This window comes from Tursiops truncatus, chromosome 20, assembly GCF_011762595.2.
Source record: "Tursiops truncatus isolate mTurTru1 chromosome 20, mTurTru1.mat.Y, whole genome shotgun sequence".
NCBI classification, from domain to species: domain Eukaryota; kingdom Metazoa; phylum Chordata; class Mammalia; order Artiodactyla; family Delphinidae; genus Tursiops; species Tursiops truncatus.
In genome coordinates, this window is record NC_047053.1 from 17,449,759 (window position 1) to 17,467,207 (window position 17,449).

The 17,449-nt window shown below is 33.6% G+C and overlaps 1 protein-coding gene across 2 annotated transcripts in view; it reads left to right on the forward strand.

Moving 5' to 3' along the window:
• SUZ12 (SUZ12 polycomb repressive complex 2 subunit) overlaps positions 1 to 12,867 on the forward strand; it is a 39,234-nt gene extending 26,367 nt beyond the window's left edge. For both annotated transcript variants that reach the window (XM_019927076.3, XM_019927077.3), the window contains 8 exons: positions 1,412 to 1,517; positions 4,918 to 5,095; positions 6,589 to 6,680; positions 6,904 to 7,047; positions 7,533 to 7,690; positions 8,073 to 8,271; positions 8,764 to 8,843; positions 10,486 to 12,867. In XM_019927076.3, the coding sequence (XP_019782635.1) occupies positions 1,412 to 1,517; positions 4,918 to 5,095; positions 6,589 to 6,680; positions 6,904 to 7,047; positions 7,533 to 7,690; positions 8,073 to 8,271; positions 8,764 to 8,843; positions 10,486 to 10,831 (1,303 nt within the window). In that variant the 3' untranslated portion in view covers positions 10,832 to 12,867. The remainder of the gene's footprint in view (positions 1 to 1,411; positions 1,518 to 4,917; positions 5,096 to 6,588; positions 6,681 to 6,903; positions 7,048 to 7,532; positions 7,691 to 8,072; positions 8,272 to 8,763; positions 8,844 to 10,485) is intronic.
• The last annotated feature ends 4,582 nt before the right edge of the window (positions 12,868 to 17,449 follow it).

Below are 17,449 nucleotides of genomic sequence, written 5' to 3' on the forward strand. Positions count from 1 at the left end.
AAAATATATATGGTTTTTAAACAACTAAAAGGTAAAACATCTGAATATAAAAGTACACTGAGATGTCATTTTTTCACTTACCAGTTTGACAGATATCAAAAAACTTGATAAAGCACTGTTGATGAGGCTGTGGGGGAAAAGGGCCTCTTCATACACTACAGGTAGGAGAGTACATTGGATTGTAGCTGTCACATGTTCAGCCATAAAATAGAATATTATGTAGTCATGTAAACATGCAGGAGGAAAAGTCCTTTCCATTTTAGAAGTATACTAATGTATTACCTATTCAAATTAGTAAATAAAATTATTTTTAGAATTAATATTCTAAAAATATTAAGTTGAACAGCCTTGTTGATATATTATGAAGTAGAATAAATTCAGTAGCACAGCATAAAGACAAAAATTCTTAAGGCTCAAAATCATTCGGTGTTAAGAGTCAGACTTTGGAGACAGATTACCTAGATTCTGTTGCTAGCTCTGGCTACTCACTGTGTCATCTTAAGGCAAGTTATTTAACCCTCTCTATGCCTCAGTTTCTTCTGCACAATGGAGTAATAGCATCTACTTCATAGAGGTGTTGGGAAGATTAAATGAACTCTGTAAAGTCTAAAATAGTGCCTGGCACATAGTAAGCACTCAATAAATGTCAGCTAATACCACCTAACAGAATTTCTCTAAGACTGATGAAGAGATGCCAGATTCTTGATATACAATTAATTATTGAGTATGGTTGAAGAATGGTATTTAGGTTAGTAGTGTTTAATTGTATGGAAAAAATAACATAAACTATGTATACACACACAGATATGTACACACACATTAAAACTATACTGTGAGTATGGGTAGAATTTAATCGATTCTTTGATTCAACCAGTATTCCATTTATTCATTCACCTATGAAATGTTTATTGAGCACCTATATGTGCCAGGTGCCCCCCAGGATCTTACAGTTAATTAGTTTACTGTTCAAGTATAAAAGTCAAGAATTCTAGTTCAAGTACTTACAGTAGTTAAAGGTAACAGAGACATAATTCTTAGCGGTTCCCTAAGGCAAGTATTGTAACACCGTTGTTACCTTGTTTTTAAAAGTATAAAGCCTGCACACATGCTTTATACTTAACGTTTAAAACTTAGCAAGTTTTAAGACCTTAGGCATATTATACTTTAAGTGTTTAAAGTTACATCTGAGTAGCTACAGTAATGAAATAATCCTCTAGTAATAATTATCAGTACAAATCATTAAAATTTCTTTTGTCAGGAATGGAGTGTAGGTATATTTTTAAGTCTTGTTGGGTATGTAAGCTAGTTTATAAATTTAATAAATGCTTTTCAGTATAAATCTAAAGATGTAGAATTTGTGTACTTACAATAATACTCAGGTTACTTTAAAGTGTATGTGTTTGTCTAACAGGCGCTTACAGCTTTTAGATGGGGAATATGAAGTAGCCATGCAGGAAATGGAAGAATGTCCAATAAGCAAGAAAAGAGCAACATGGGAGACTATTCTTGATGGGAAGGTATGGACTACTTAGAAGACTGAGCACGTTATAGTTATGAACTCCCATTTTTGATTGATGTTTTCTTCCCCAAATGCAAATTCACATTGGAAGGAATTCATGTTGGAAGGAAGAGTCCTTTTTTTTATACTTTGAAAAACACAAGTCAGAATTATCTAGTCAGAGTATTTAATGGAAGGCATCATCCTTGGAACCAGACTGCCAGCTTCAAATCTTCACTCCTAGCTATGTGGCATCTGGCAAATTACTTAATCCCCTGTGTGTCTCGGTTTTCTCATTTGTGAAACGAGGCATAGAATTGATGGGTTAAATGAAATGATTAAAGATGCTTAGCACCGTGCCTGGCATAAAATAAGTGCTCAATAAATGTTAACTGATATTTTAAATTCCATTCATAGTAACAGCAGGTAACATATGACTAATAAATTTATCAAGAAATCTTCAAATCTTAGATGAAGCAGGCTTAAAATAACTCTTCTAAGAGACTTAAAAAAATAAATAGGCATACATACATTTCTTGGATAGGCAGACTCAGCAGAATACTAATGTCATTTATTTCTAAATATATTAGATCAGTGTACCAGCACAAGCAAAATCCTGATTTTTTTTTAAGCCTTAAAAAAATTAGTCTCAAGTTAACCTAGAACAATATGTAATAATACTAAGGAAAATTATGGAAAAGTTTTCTGAGAACCTTTACTTACCAGATAATAGAACATAGTATAAAGTTAAAAGAACTTAAATTTATGGTAAAATCTTAGCAATAGATAAGCACATCACTGAAGCGTAGTCTTGAAATAGTTTCCTGTATATTTTAAATTTAATCTATGATAAAATTGGTGTTAGATCTGTGTGGGAAAGATAAACTGTTCATTATCCATGTGACAGAATTGGTCTCTAGCCTTCTGGAAATAAACTTAGACCTAATAAATTCCAGAAGGCTCATAAATGTAAATGTGAAAATTAACACTGTATAACTTCAGAAAAAAATATAGGTGAATATTAATCTTGCTATGAGGAAAAGCCCTTCTAGGTATGCTACAAAAGCTAGAAAGCATAAAATAAAAATGACTAAAGTGAATCATATACTGCACAAATCTAAAGTTAAAAGCAAATGATGGACTGGGGCTAATATTTGTAACATAACAAAAGGCTAATATGAATATGCAGTTAATAAAAACATAAGCAATCTAATTAGAAAAAATGGATAAAGAACAGTCTGACAGTTCTTAAAGCAACAAATATAGATGACCAGTAAGCATTTAAAAAGATATTCAGCCTTACTAGTATTCAAAGATGCAAACAAAATCAGAGATACTACTTTTGACTACTAGTTTGACAACAGTTAAAAAGGGTTGACAGTTTCTAGTTGGAGACATGAGGACACATGCTCTCAAATAATGCTTTAATGTAAGAATAAGTTGGTATAACCTTATTGGAGGGCAGACTGGCGATACGAATAATAATTTTAATTGTGTATATAATTATTAAGTTTTATGTAACAGTTAATTTTCATTCTACAGTTTTGTCACAAGGTAGTAACTGTTTAACTGAAAAGATGTAGATTACAAGTCTTGCCTGAAAATTTTAAATAGTGAAAAATTGGAAACACCTTAACTCTAAAAAGATAGCCATTGAAAGAACAATACTTTGACAAGAAGATCCCCATGATATTTAATTTTTATGTAATAATACATCCACCTTTTATAAAATTAATCATAATAGTGGTTACCTCTAGGTGATGGGATTTTAAATAATTTTTATTTCTTTATATGTATCTACAGTGGTTGAATTTTCTGCAGGTATTTATTATCTTTGCTTTAAATTTCTTTTTAAAAGTTTGTTACGTTTATCCATGGGAAAATAAGGATTATTATATGAGTTGTTGGGTTTTCCCAAGAAATTGAGGCAATATGAAATGGGTATCCTTTTAAGTCAGGTCATATAGATTTGCTTCTTTTTAACAGCTCTGTGTTATTCTTTTAAATAATGTCCCATAATTTACTAAACCAGTGTCACTTCAATGGATAATTTGATTATTTTAATTTTTTTTACATTTTCAAAAATGTTGTAGTGAGTATACTTGTATTGGGTTGACCAAAAAGTTCGTTCAGGTTTTTCTGTAAGATCTTAATGGAAAACCCGAACGAACTTTTTGGCCAACCCATACATGTATCTTTTTGCATTGCAAGTATTTTTATAAGATAAATTCCTAGATATGGACTCACTGGGTCAAAATTGGTTTATATGATTACACTTTCACTTCATTCCATCTAAAATTATAGTTTTAAGAGGATTATTTGTAATAAAGATGTAGAGGGAGATTAGACTTGTGTGGCAGTAAAAATAAATAGGAGCCCATTGAAGGTTTCTGTAAAAGGGAATAGCATGAAAGCAGTCTTTCAGAAGATTATTTGGATATGGATTGGGAAGTAAAAATTAGAAGCTGGGAGAGCAGCTAAGATACTGTACTAATAAGATAGTAAGGATCTATACTTGATGATTATGTAAGAAAAGCAGAAGCAAGAATAGGGGTCAAGTGTAATTCTGAAATTTTTAGTTTAGGGTCACTAGTAGACTGATAATGCTTGGAACAAAAATAATTGTGCCTGAGAAGGAAAGAAAAGATAATACGTTCACGTCTAAAAACATATTTTAGTTCAGGGTGACCTTGATATCCAAGTGGCAGTGTTTAGAGCTCAAGTATAAAGAATGGAGAACCAATTTGGGATCATCTGTCTAATGGGTAAATCCTTGAGGATGGGTGAAAGACTCAGGCATATGGCTAAATGTTAGCTAGGAATTAAGGAGGCCAAGAGAAGAGTGGTTTTATAAGTGACTAGAGGTGGAGGAGGAAATCCAAGATAGTTCAGTGTCCTAAAATCCGAAGAAGAGAAGTAAGGGTAGTCAGTGAAGCTGAGAGAAGTCAAGGAAAATTACTAATTGTTTTAATAATCATTCAGTTTACACAAAAAAAGTAATTGGTCATCTAAGAGAGGTTGCAGACCAGCAGGCTTTGGGTATCATAGTTTTTAGTTTTTTGTTTTAATTTTTAAATTACCAACAAATAAAAATTGGAATGTTTCTCTTGGAAACTTGGAAAAAGATCTGAAAATCTGGCTGTGTTGGGCTATTGTTTGTATGGGGCAACAATTCAGCAATTGCCAATAAGTAGTCACTCTTGTAGACAGTCTGAGCCCTCCAGTACTACAGGCTCTACTGCACTGTACATTATTTTATTTGCCTGGCCATCCATGTAGGCATTTGGGGTTTTTAAGGAAAAATCTCTTAAGTCAAATTCACATTAACATGTCATAATAAATATTTTCTTTTTACTCCTACAATTTCTTTCAGTTCATTATTTGGAATCTTCACTGTTTTCATGTTTTTTCTTTTTAAGAGACTGCCTCCATTTGAAACATTTTCTCAGGGACCTACGTTGCAGTTCACTCTTCGTTGGACAGGAGAGACCAATGATAAATCTACAGCTCCTATCGCCAAACCTCTTGCCACTAGAAATTCAGAGAGTCTCCATCAAGAAAACAAGCCTGGTTCAGTTAAACCTACTCAAACTATTGGTATGAAAACTTTGCTGTCAAAATAATGCTTTGCAGAGTTAGGACTTAGGCTTTAGATTAGTTTTTGTTTTGCTCCAGTAATCTTTGGGAAATATTATTTGACTTATTAGGTATATTGTGAGTAAATTAGGGTTCTCCTATTATTAGTCCTTTATTCAAAACCTTTGTGCCAGATGTATGTGGGAATTTTGGGGTTTTTTTGGTTTCTTTAATTTTATAAGTGTGGTATAGTATATAGGATATATGTCGTATACTATATAACACCTCCAAATGAGGTTTATAGATAGCCTTATGTCAGTTTAGGGTTTTTCCATTAAATAAATTTGTCTCCATTAAATAAATTAAATAAATTTGTCTCCATTAAATAAATTAAATAAATAAACTCATGAGAAAATGATTGTTTTTCAGAGCTTTTTAGATGTTGGAATTGCAGCTTTAAAGGGCTTTGGAACTGTATGCTTTTAAAAATTCATATAAAAATTTGTTTATGTTATGGAAGTGACTTCATTATTTCAGAGTGTTTGTACATAGGGCTGGAAAAGGATCATCATAACCTGAATTTTACCAGGTTAAATTTTGCAGTAAATTTTTAAGAGGAAAAACATTTACAAATTGTAGCAGTTAGTTCTGCTAAGGCCCAGGTTGCAGTATTCTTTCATTTTGTTTATCTGTCTGATAAGAACACTGTCCTTGACCTGAGAGCATCCGTATGTTTTTATCTAAGACTGTTTAAGAAGGCAGAAGGCTTAAGACAGCTGTCTTTGATATATACCACTCATGTCCATTAATTGTGTGCAGGTCACTGTAAGTCAGATTCAAGAGATAAAAGAAATGACCCATGTCAGAGGAAAGATTTCCCAAGTAAATTGTGGTCTGGGCACTTCTCAAAGAATTCTGTGGCCAAGTAGATAAAAGAGTTTCAAAGAAACTGAGAAGAAGAGTTTTATACAAAATTGTACATATGAAATGATTACTTATGTCAGAGGAAATAAAAATTTTTATTTTTAAGTCAGTGAAGTAATACACTGGAATTATTAACAAATGATTATCTTTTGGATTTGGAATGATATTAGTGCAATCACTTTAATTTAATTTCTGTTAAACAACATTTAGTGGATATCTGCTCACTGCTGTGCACTGGGAATACAAAGTCCAATCAAAACCATACTCTGACCTCAAAGTGCTGAAAGCATTACAGTGACTACATATAATAATTACTTGGGGTTACTTTTAGAATGTTTTAGGACATTATAGGTGGTTTTTAAAGGAAAAAAAAAATGGCTCCTGCCAGTAAAGACCTTACTATCTGATTAGGGTTGCTGATTAAGGGGATTGTTCCCCTGAACATCAGTTGAGGGTGAGAACAAACATTGTATTAAATACCACAAGAAGAATTTTGTGAAACCTTTATTGTTTAATTATTTTCACAAGATGTATTACTTCACTTTTAAGAAGCAACTATTTTCATTAAATATAAAAGTATATGTTTTCAGCTGTTAAAGAATCGTTGACTACAGATCTGCAAACAAGAAAAGAAAAAGATACTTCAAATGAAAACCGACAAAAATTAAGAATATTTTATCAGGTAAACATAGCTGACCCTTCTTTTTTAAGTAATCACGAGATGCCTTGGTTTTGCATGTTATATCTGAAATATTTTGGCATATTTAAATAAAAAGAATGCCTCTGACTTGATTTTCCTTTTAAATTGTTTTAACTATTTTTAAAGGTAATATTGAAACAAAATAACTTGAGATATGTAAGTGGAGATTTGCTGTTCTTCTTTTTGTCTTCTGTTATTTTTAAAGTTCCTTTATAACAACAATACAAGACAGCAAACTGAAGCAAGAGATGACCTGCATTGCCCTTGGTGCACTCTGAACTGCCGCAAACTTTACAGCTTGCTCAAACATCTTAAACTCTGCCATAGCAGGTTTATCTTCAACTATGTGGTGAGTGACTTTCATCTTTTCTTACTCATAATATATTATACATTATAATACAATTTGACTTTCAGAAATTGTACTTTGTGCAAAATACCAAAATCTCTACACTGATGGATTGCTTATGCATGAATTAACAGTGAATGAATGATTCAGAGTTTATGTATATTTGCACAGTACACCTATAATGACTCACATAATCCTCACACCAGCTCTGAATTAAGTGGTAATTTCCTTATCCTTGCTCAGTCAAGAAATCATTTGTACGAAGTTACCAAGCCAGTAAATGGCACAGCCAGGATTATAACACAGATCTTTTTGACTCCAGGTCTTCTGACTTCCTGTTCACCATGCTGGTATGCCTAGCGTATTTTAGTTTTTGAAACATTAAGAACCCACAAGTACTTTTTAGTTAATTAAGTTGGAAGGATAGGTATTTAAGTTAGGATAATTAATATTTTCTTTTCCTAAACACCTTGCCATTTTTGTTACAGTATCATCCAAAAGGTGCTAGGATAGATGTTTCTATCAACGAGTGTTATGATGGCTCCTATGCAGGAAATCCTCAGGATATTCATCGCCAACCTGGATTTGCTTTTAGTCGCAATGGACCAGTAAAGAGAACACCTATCACACACATTCTTGTGTGCAGGTAGGTAAAAAAGTCATACGACAAAAATTTATTCTGACTTCTATTGATGATGTTGGAGGAATAAAGGGAAGCCAGACAAAGCTACATTTAGGTGGGAATCCTTATTTCAGTATTAGCTAAGTCTCTGGGGTGGTATACTGCTGTGTAACCCTCCCTCGGCTCCTGTTTCTACAGAGGTTTTCTCACTTGCTCCTTACAGCTTTTTCCTGTGTTGTTAATGTTGCTACTGCTCTAGTGGTTATAGGGGGATTCAAGTGTCTCCCAGTGGAAGTTTGTGTGTGCATACCTAGGTAGAAACCTGTAGGAATGGAATGTACTCTATTTGGGGGGTGTGAGCCTTCTCTGTGTTACTTAACATTACATCAACATTGCTTTTCATTAGGCCAAAACGAACAAAAGCAAGCATGTCTGAATTTCTTGAATCTGAAGATGGAGAAGTGGAACAGCAACGAACATACAGTAGTGGACACAATCGCCTGTATTTCCATAGTGATACTTGTTTACCTCTCCGTCCACAAGAAATGGAAGTAGATAGTGAAGATGAAAAAGATCCTGAATGGCTAAGAGAAAAAACCATTACTGTAATTATTATTATTATTATTGTTGTTGCTGTTATCATCATCATCATCGTTGACAATGACTTTAGAATTTTATGATTAAATGATTTTTGTTTGAAAACTAATAATTGTTTAATATGAATTACATTTTGATTTAGTGTAAAGGAGCTTTTTCTAAATTAAGGAATTCAGGAATCTACAATTTTTATAATTGTGTCATTTTAACAGTAAACCAACTAAAGGAAATACAGATTTTCTTCTTGTGATTCTGTATTGTGTTTTTTCATTTTATTTAAAGGTAACTATTGTCATAACATAGAATTTCCCTTTTAAAGTTACTACCTAAACAGATGATTTTAAGAAACATTGCCACTTTGCTATATAAATAAGTTGTGGTATTTTTAGTTGCAAAAAATTCTGTTTTTGACATTCTCACAATTTTTTCTTAGAAATACCAATTATACTTATTCTGTATCTAACAGATATTTTTTCTTTTTCTCTTTTTTCTTTTTAAAGCAAATTGAGGAATTTTCTGATGTTAATGAAGGAGAGAAAGAAGTGATGAAACTCTGGAATCTCCATGTCATGAAGCATGGGTAGGGTATTTCTAAATTCAGATATTCCACTTCCTTTACGTTCTTTTTGTTGCTTCACATTCTATAAATCTGTTAGAATCTTACTTAAAATTCTGTTTAGATATAATTTGTCCTAAATATCCTAATTCAAGTATTATAAAGAAAAAATGGTTATCCTCAAAGAATGTTTAAGGAAGGTGCTAGCTCCATCTAACAGCAGGTTTTTATTTAATGTCCTTTTTTAAAAAAAATAATAATCCAATGTTTATTCCTTTTATTGCTAGGGGATACATAAATAATATGCCATGTGCTACACACCTGGAATTCCTGGAAACTATTTATCACACTTATTGCCACAATTTTTAAAAATTGCTTATTCAGAATAAAATATAAGCAGCTTTTCTGATTTCTTATTACCATTTCATAAAGCTCAAGGTAGAACGATCCTTATTTCTTGTGCCTTTGTGGCTGAAGCATTGTTTTTCCTGCAGATCTGCTTCCTTCCCTATGTGAACTTTTACCTATCAGTACATATATTTTTCTTCTCTACCTTCATTAGTATTAGATCCTCATATAAGGCTTTCTTGTATAGCACAAGCAATGTAAGGTTTTTTCATTTATAGTTAAATGAAATAAGTGGGAGAGGGCACTTTTGTTTCCTTACTCTTGGGGAGTGAAGAGGAGTTGGTACATAACTTCTAGTCCAGATGTCTGGGTGCATGGCCTATAGCCTTTTTTTTTGTAAACTGCTTTGAGCTAAGAGTAGTCTTCACATTTTTAGTGGGTTGTAAAAAATTAAAAAGAGGAAGACAACAGAGATCATATATGGCTTGCAAAGCCTAAAATATTTACTATCTAGCCTTTTACAGAAAATATTTGCCTGATCCCTGGTCTAGTCACTAAAACTCAGTTATGAGTAAAGTATGTATATGGAAGCTTGCCTGAAATCTGTTTTTCCTTTTGTCCTGATATGCCAGTTTCAAGATAGAATTTTAGTCAGATTACTTAATTGAGTTCTGTTTTAATTCCTGATCGAAATCTGTTAGCGTAACAACTACTGGGTTCATGATACACTGGCATTACAGACTGGCAGGTATTTGGTAAACTATTTGGATTTTATCAGATCTGCAGGCAGGCTTTTACAGGCTCTGTTAGAGTCTCAAGTTTCAGTGGGTAACTGAGCAGCCTTCTCCAATTTTAATTTGCTTCTCTCAAATTTTATTCATTGCTTTCCACCAAAACAATCACACTGTACCACATTTGTTGTGACATCTTCATCTTTTCAGAGGTTTACCATGAACTGAATGTAGAGGAAACACTGCTTCTGATATAGGAAACTGAGAGAATAGTATTATATAGTTAATAAAAGTGGTGCTGGCAAGAGAATATATTTTATACTTTTAACTGCTGAGTTCCTAATTTCGTTAGGAAAACCAGAAATGACATCTATTTAAGTTCTGGTTAAATTAAATGTTTAAATTTCTAAGACTGTAAGCTCATTCAGGTGATTGAATCTCAGACTCACTATAGTTTTACTACTTGTTAAGTCATCACTTAACTGGATTTGGATATAGTCTTAATGTTCTATAATGGTTATCACTGTGGCATTTGACAGAAATGCTTTGTATTGCTATTGATGTTTTGTGTTGTTTTTATTAAATAGGTTTATTGCTGACAATCAAATGAATCATGCCTGTATGCTGTTTGTAGAAAACTATGGACAGAAAATAATTAAGAAGAATTTATGTCGAAACTTCATGCTTCATCTAGTCAGCATGCATGACTTTAACCTTATTAGCATAATGTCAATAGATAAAGCTGTTACCAAGCTCCGTGAAATGCAACAAAAATTAGAAAAAGGAGAATCTGCTTCCCCTGCAAATGAAGAAATCACTGAAGAACAAAATGGGACAGCAAATGGCTTTAGTGAAATTAACTCAAAAGAGAAAGCTTTGGAAACAGATGGTGTCTCAGGGGTTTCAAAACAGAGCAAAAAACAAAAACTCTGAAAAGGCCTAACCCCATGTTATGGACAAACACTGAAATTTCATTCTAGGGAGTTCAGCCTCTAGGAAAGAGTCTTGTTTTTGTTTTTAATCATAAGTTCCAAACAGGCACTGTCAGATGAAGTAAATGATTTCAACAAGGATATTTTTATCAGGGTTCTATTTCTCTTCATTATGCAGCATTACATGTATATCAGTTTTATTGATGTCATTAAAACATTCTCAAGTTTGAGCATGAAAAGCAATACTTCAAAGAAAGTATTTTTAACTTCAACAGTTGTCTTACGAAATATATTGACTTGATAATCGAGAAATTATTTCATATATTTAAATTACAATGTTTTTTTGCAGTTGTGACTGGCTGTTTTTCTACTTTGTAATTGTGAGACATTTTCTTGGGGAGGGAAAATTGGAAAATTTAGAAATTGAAGATTTTTGTGAAATTATGTTGCATTACTATTTGCAGTCAAACCTTGATCCTTGATTTTGAAATCATTTATCAATTTGGAATGAAAAATTGTGACATAAGATATTTTACATGATGTAAGTTCATTTTACAATTTAAAAATAGCACTTCTTCATCTTACGCCTGTTTGGGAGCATGTTAATTTTTCACATTGTCAATGGTGAAATGTCATGTTGGCTTATAAGGTTACTGACCATCCATTTGTTTTTATGTGGATAATTTTGGTGCATTGCTCACCCAGTATATTTTTTTAAACTTGAACATTTTGCTGGTTTTTTTTGTTTCTTGTTTTTCTTTCCCAATTAGGTAATCACATGGAAAATTCAGCTGTCCATATCTCTTCATTAGGATTGTAAACCAAGGGAAGAATGAGTTCGAGGTTTTTAAGATGCCACTTTTGAGGGAGGAAATGTTCTTATAAAAATGAACCAGAAAATGCTATAACTTTTTTTTTTTCTTCACAAGGATGTCTTCGTAATGTATTTCACGATTAGAATATCCAATACAGATAAGCTGACTTGAATCGTTTTGAGCAATTTTGCCCTGTGTTATATGTGTCTTATGCACATATTTGCAGTTGGATTTTCTCCAACAGAAAGTGGTTTCACTACTGGCACATTAACAAGCACCAATAGAGTTTTTGGTCCAACTCCAAGCACTGTGGTTGAGTAACATCACCTCAATTTTTTATTATCCTTAAAGATAAATGCATTTTCATATTCTTTATTTATAAAGGATCAATGCTGCTGTAAATACAGGTATTTTTAATTTTTTTATTTCATTCCACCACCATCAGATGCAGTTCCCTATTTTGTTTAATGAAGGGATATATAAGCTTTCTAATGGTGTCTTCAGAAATTTATAAAATGTAAATACTGATTTGATTGGTCTTTGAGATGTGTTTAACTGTGAGGCTATTTAACTAATAGTGTGGATGTGATTTGTCATCCAGTATTAAGTTCTTAGTCATTGATTTTTGTGTTAAAAAAAAAAAATAGGAAAGAGGGAAACTGCAGCTTTCATTACAGACTCCTTAATTGGTAAGCTCTCCAAATGCTGAGTTACAGTAAACTCTGATTATGCCTCTGGATAGTGGATTTCGAGCATTTTTCTCGGGCTTTAATTTGCTAATAAAGCTGTGCACATATGTAAAAAGAAAAAAAATAGATTATTTTAGGGGAGATGTAGGTGTAGAATTATTGCTTATGTCATTTCTTAAGCAGTTATGCTCTTAAATGCTTAAAAGAAGGCTAGCATTGTTTGCACAAAAAGTTGGTGATTCCCTCCCCCAAATAGTAATGAAATTACTTCTGTTGAGTAAACTTTTTATGTCATCTTATAATAAAAGCTGAAAAAATCCCTTTGTTTCTATTTATAAAAAAAAAAAAAATTCTTTTCTATATGTACCCTTGTTAAGAGATTTTGAAGAAATCATGTAAGATGATAAAGCATTTGAATGGTACAGTAGATGTAAAAAAAAAAATTCAGTTTAAAAGAACGTTTGTTTTTACATTAAATGTTTATTTGAAATCAAATGATTTTGTACATAAAGTTCAATAATATAAAAGCTGTATTCTGTTTTGTTTTTTTTTTTTATTATTATGCATTGTCAATACATGCACAAAAATTTGGGCTCGGCTAAGATAGTAAGGATCCAAAAAAATTACACCCGTCAGAGCTAATAAGAAATTAAGAGAAAAATTAATGTGAAATCCTGCTTTCAGTTCTAGTAACATCAGTTGCAACTAGTATGTTATTTATGGTATTACATAAATATTTTAAAATTTATATTCCAGAGTAATGTCAATATTAGTTAACCTAATGTTAATCCATCTTTGGTTTTTTCATTTTCTTTTGAATGAAAAAGAATTTATCGTGGCCTTCAAAAAGCCCATAGATTAAGAGTGGGATACAAATGATAACGTAAAACAATATATTATATAATAAAATTGTATGCTACATTCTGTGAGGTCAATAGTTTGTTGAAATAATTAACTTAGAAGAGTTGAGGGAAACTTTACAGAAGTGTTGACAATTCCACTGTGCTTGCTTTATTTACAAGTAATAGCTTGCCTGTATACATGTTGCTTTGTATTCTTTGAGCTGAGCACCCCTCTGCTTCCAAAGCTCACTGTGTGTGTTTCGTTTAAGCACCTGTTTCCTTTTCATTAGACTGCTAAGTCAGTCTCACTGGCCTTAGTACTGTGTCATGGTCTTAGTTGGTGTTCAGACATTTGCCACATGAACTGAAGGCTTTACATGCCATGCTAAGCGACTGGATTTCAGGCAGTAGGAAGTATTTGGAGATTTACTGCACAGACATGACACAAATCCATTTGTGTTATAGGTGAGCCATGGTTACAAGAATTTGGGAGGGGAGAAGCTCTACAGAGGGAGTATCACTAGAATGCTGTTGTAGTCCTCCAGGTGAAATATCCAACTACTAGAACACTGCCCGTCGTGAAGTAAGTGCCCAAGAAGTAATCACTGAGTGGTGTTTGTTTCAGTGTGAAGGAATGAAAATGAACTAATACGCAGTGACAAAGCCGAAGGAGGAGAGTTTCAAAAAGGAAACAGTAGTGCTGTAACAAAATGAGTACGATATCACCTTCAAGGGAGTTTAGTGATAGAAAACAGGTTTAATGAGCCTAGTAAATGGAAAATGAGTTGGAGAAGTTCAACATGAAGATGTGAAAAATGGGGCCATAGGAAGAGGGAAACAGGCAAAGGAAGAGACCGGGGAGAGTGGATGGGAAGGTTGAGTATGTATACTGAGGAAGACACAGAGAGGACCAAAGATGCAAGTTACCAGAAAAAGGAAGGAATGAGATCAAGAACACAGATGGATTTAGCCTGCTAATAATACTGTTGGTAAAAAATGGGGAAGTGGGTACTCAGGACATTTCTGGTGGGAAAATAAATTAGTACAATCTCTGGAGACAGCAATTTGGTACTTCCCATGAAAATCACAATGCATTTAACCTTTGCCCCAACAATTTCATCTTCAGGAATTTAATCCTACAGATAAACTGGAACACATGTACACCAACAAACTGTGACCACTGTTGAAAAGAGCAGATTAGACACAAGTCATCAGTAGGAGACTGGTTAAGTAAGTTATAATCCATATAAGTGGAATATACAGCCATATAAAGGGGATCGGGGAGGTTTGTTTTTAACCAATGCGGAACAAATGCCAAGATATAAGTTTCATTTTTTAAAAATTTGAAAAGTTAATATATGCCCATATTTGCTTGGGTTACAGAATATGACTAAAAGGATACACAAAAGCAACTGCTTTCAGAGAAGATGGCTGGATGAAAGGACAGATAGGAAGGTGGCTTTTCACTGTGCCACTTCTGAAATCTAAATGTACTGCCTATTTTCTGTAGTTCTTATATTTTAAAAATCTAAAAAAATAGATAAGGGAGTTCAAGAAGAGGGATGATTTCCCACTGGGAACCAGGTATAATGGATAAGTGGTTAGCACAGAATTGGAACATAGTAAATTTGTATTAAGTAAGACGGGAAGTTCACTGTGAAAAAATAGTTTCTAAACATTCAATTTATATTTTCTGTTTGTTAATCTAAATAGTATGCTGATCTTAGAAAAGGGGAAATACATGAGGTTTTATTAACTATACCAAGTACCATATTAAAACGGATCATTGACGGTTCCCAGTTGTTGACAGTGTAAAAATCGTATTCTTCCTCCCTGATCTGAATTCACTATGTTTTCAGTCTTATCTCTCATGTATGCAGTCTCCCCTCCAACCAGGTGAGATACCAGAGTACAGCATGGTACACACCATGCATTCTGGTGTTCTCTGTACACAGTCTACAATCCAGTTTCTGGAGCATATTCTATTCCTATGTACTACTTGTACAAGTGTAAGGTTGATTTTTATACAGAGGTAAAAATTCACTCAAGTACATTCTTAGGCAAACAAGATTGCTACTGAAGTGTCACATGGATGAATCACGTTATAAAGTTGGTTCTAGAGAACAGGGTGGCTATCTCCTGGACTACTATATTTCATCTGTTCTCTTTTCCCATTTCTGACTACCATCCTATCCACATGGCAAAGCTTCAACCAGGGGCTACCTGCAAGTGCACCATCTCCTGGAATCATATTTCTGTCCATGCTACCCCATTCTTTTTCAGAACCCAAATAGCTTCCACCTGCTCTTGTAGCATGCTACCACTAGCAGCCGTTCTGTCAATCATCTGTGAATGTGTGCCAGCACTTGTCCCAAGCACTGGGAATGAGAAGTTGAATAAGACTCAGATCCTGTTTCAAGGATTCTCCCAGTCCCCATGGATCAAAACTACAGTCACTTCTTTCTCCTCCTGTCCCTAAACAATCATATACCTCTTTGCTAGATTTATTGCTCATTACTCCAGAGAAGGGGTGAAGTTATACAGATATCAGAATAAAACCTTTTTATATTTTGAGACAAATTTATGAATCACCTAATACAAGTACCTAGAACGTAACAGGGGTCCAATAAATCTTAGCTTCTTCACTAATTCAACTAAGATTTTCTTCTGAATGGATCCTGTCTATCCCTATTTCTCATCTGGGGGGCTGGTTCTTCTGTGCACCCCTGTAGGGAAAGGACCAAGGTTGCCATGTGGGTAATTAGCCTTAAGGAGCCTTACTTATTCGTTAAATACTTCCTGGGCGCCTACTATGGCCTTTGCCTTAAGCTAAGCATGAGGATAAAAAGATGAATAAGCCAGACATTGTTCCTGTCCTCATGAATCTTAAATTCCAGAGAGGGAAACATTCCCTCATGTTTTAGTAAGCCGTATTTCCAAGTGTCTAATCTCCAATTGGTGCCCTGAGACATCGGGTAGTGTGGACAGAGGGTATTCTGGTAGAAGAACTGATAGTCGATAGTCTTGGATTTGAATGCCAACTTTGGTGCCTTTGCAGCTTCAAAACTCATAGTTACTTACCGACACTGAGTTTGTTTCTTCAACTGTAAAATGGGCTTAAAATGCCCCCTTCAACAAGGGATCTAGCACAGTAACCTGCTCTTGGTTAGCATGACTGTTTCCTTTCCCGATGGCCACACGGTTTTGCCAACTTCAATCCTCAGCTCTCACCGCTAAAGAAAAACCACATGCTTGCTCCCTCTTCCACAAGCTGTTTTAAGAACATGGAGAAGTCTCCTGAGATTACATTAACAAAGTCTAATTCTCTACAAAACTGCAAGTTTTCTAACATTGCCTTATGTAAGACTAATGAATAGAAGTGACACAGAAAGGTCACTTTTCATTTAATCAACATGAAATTCCATGAGAGATAGGCTTTTGTGAGAGATTAGTTTTATTTTGCTGAATATGGTTTTTGTTTTTTAAAAAGAAAAGTACTGGTCTTAGTTCAAAAGTATTTATCATATATATGGGAAATATATTTCCCATATATCAGGAATTGTAGAGTAGTAAGTAGATCCCAGCCTTTCGGATTTCAGAGACCAGTAATATACATTCAAAAATTTTTTGACTTTTTGTCAGATAAGATTTATGAACAAAACAAGCAAACCTGACATCTACTGTCACTTTCATGTTATAGAAGGACACAGTACAAAAAGCAAGAAGGATAATTTCAGAATAAAAGATAGTCTTTCAAAGAAAATTTAGATTTACAAAATAAATTACTACGGAGACTGGACTTTTGGTTACTTTGGAGCAGTTACTCCCAAATCTGCCTTCATAACAGAATAATTTCATTTCTTTAAAAAAAAAAAAAAAGTGAGCGCCACTAGTACCAATTAAATCAGAATTTTTGCTGTTTTTAAAAGCTCTCCAGGAAATTCTAACGTGCAAGCAGGATTGAGAATAATTGCTACAGAAGATACAAAAGCTCAAGGAATTTATAATCTAGTGGGTTTAAAGTAAGTGTCAGAAATTCATCTACCCATAGGGTCAGCAGTTAAATGAGCTATGTAGCTGAGTGTTATACCAACCTAGGAAGACAGAATAAAAAGATACCACAGTCTTCCAAAGAGAAAAAACATACAACCTACAAACAAATGGGCACCAGAACGGCATCAACTTTTGGTTGTATCCTAGGTGACAACAGAGCAATGCATTCAAATTCTGAGGGGAAATGATCTCCAACCTAGAATTCTTAATGAGTCACAGT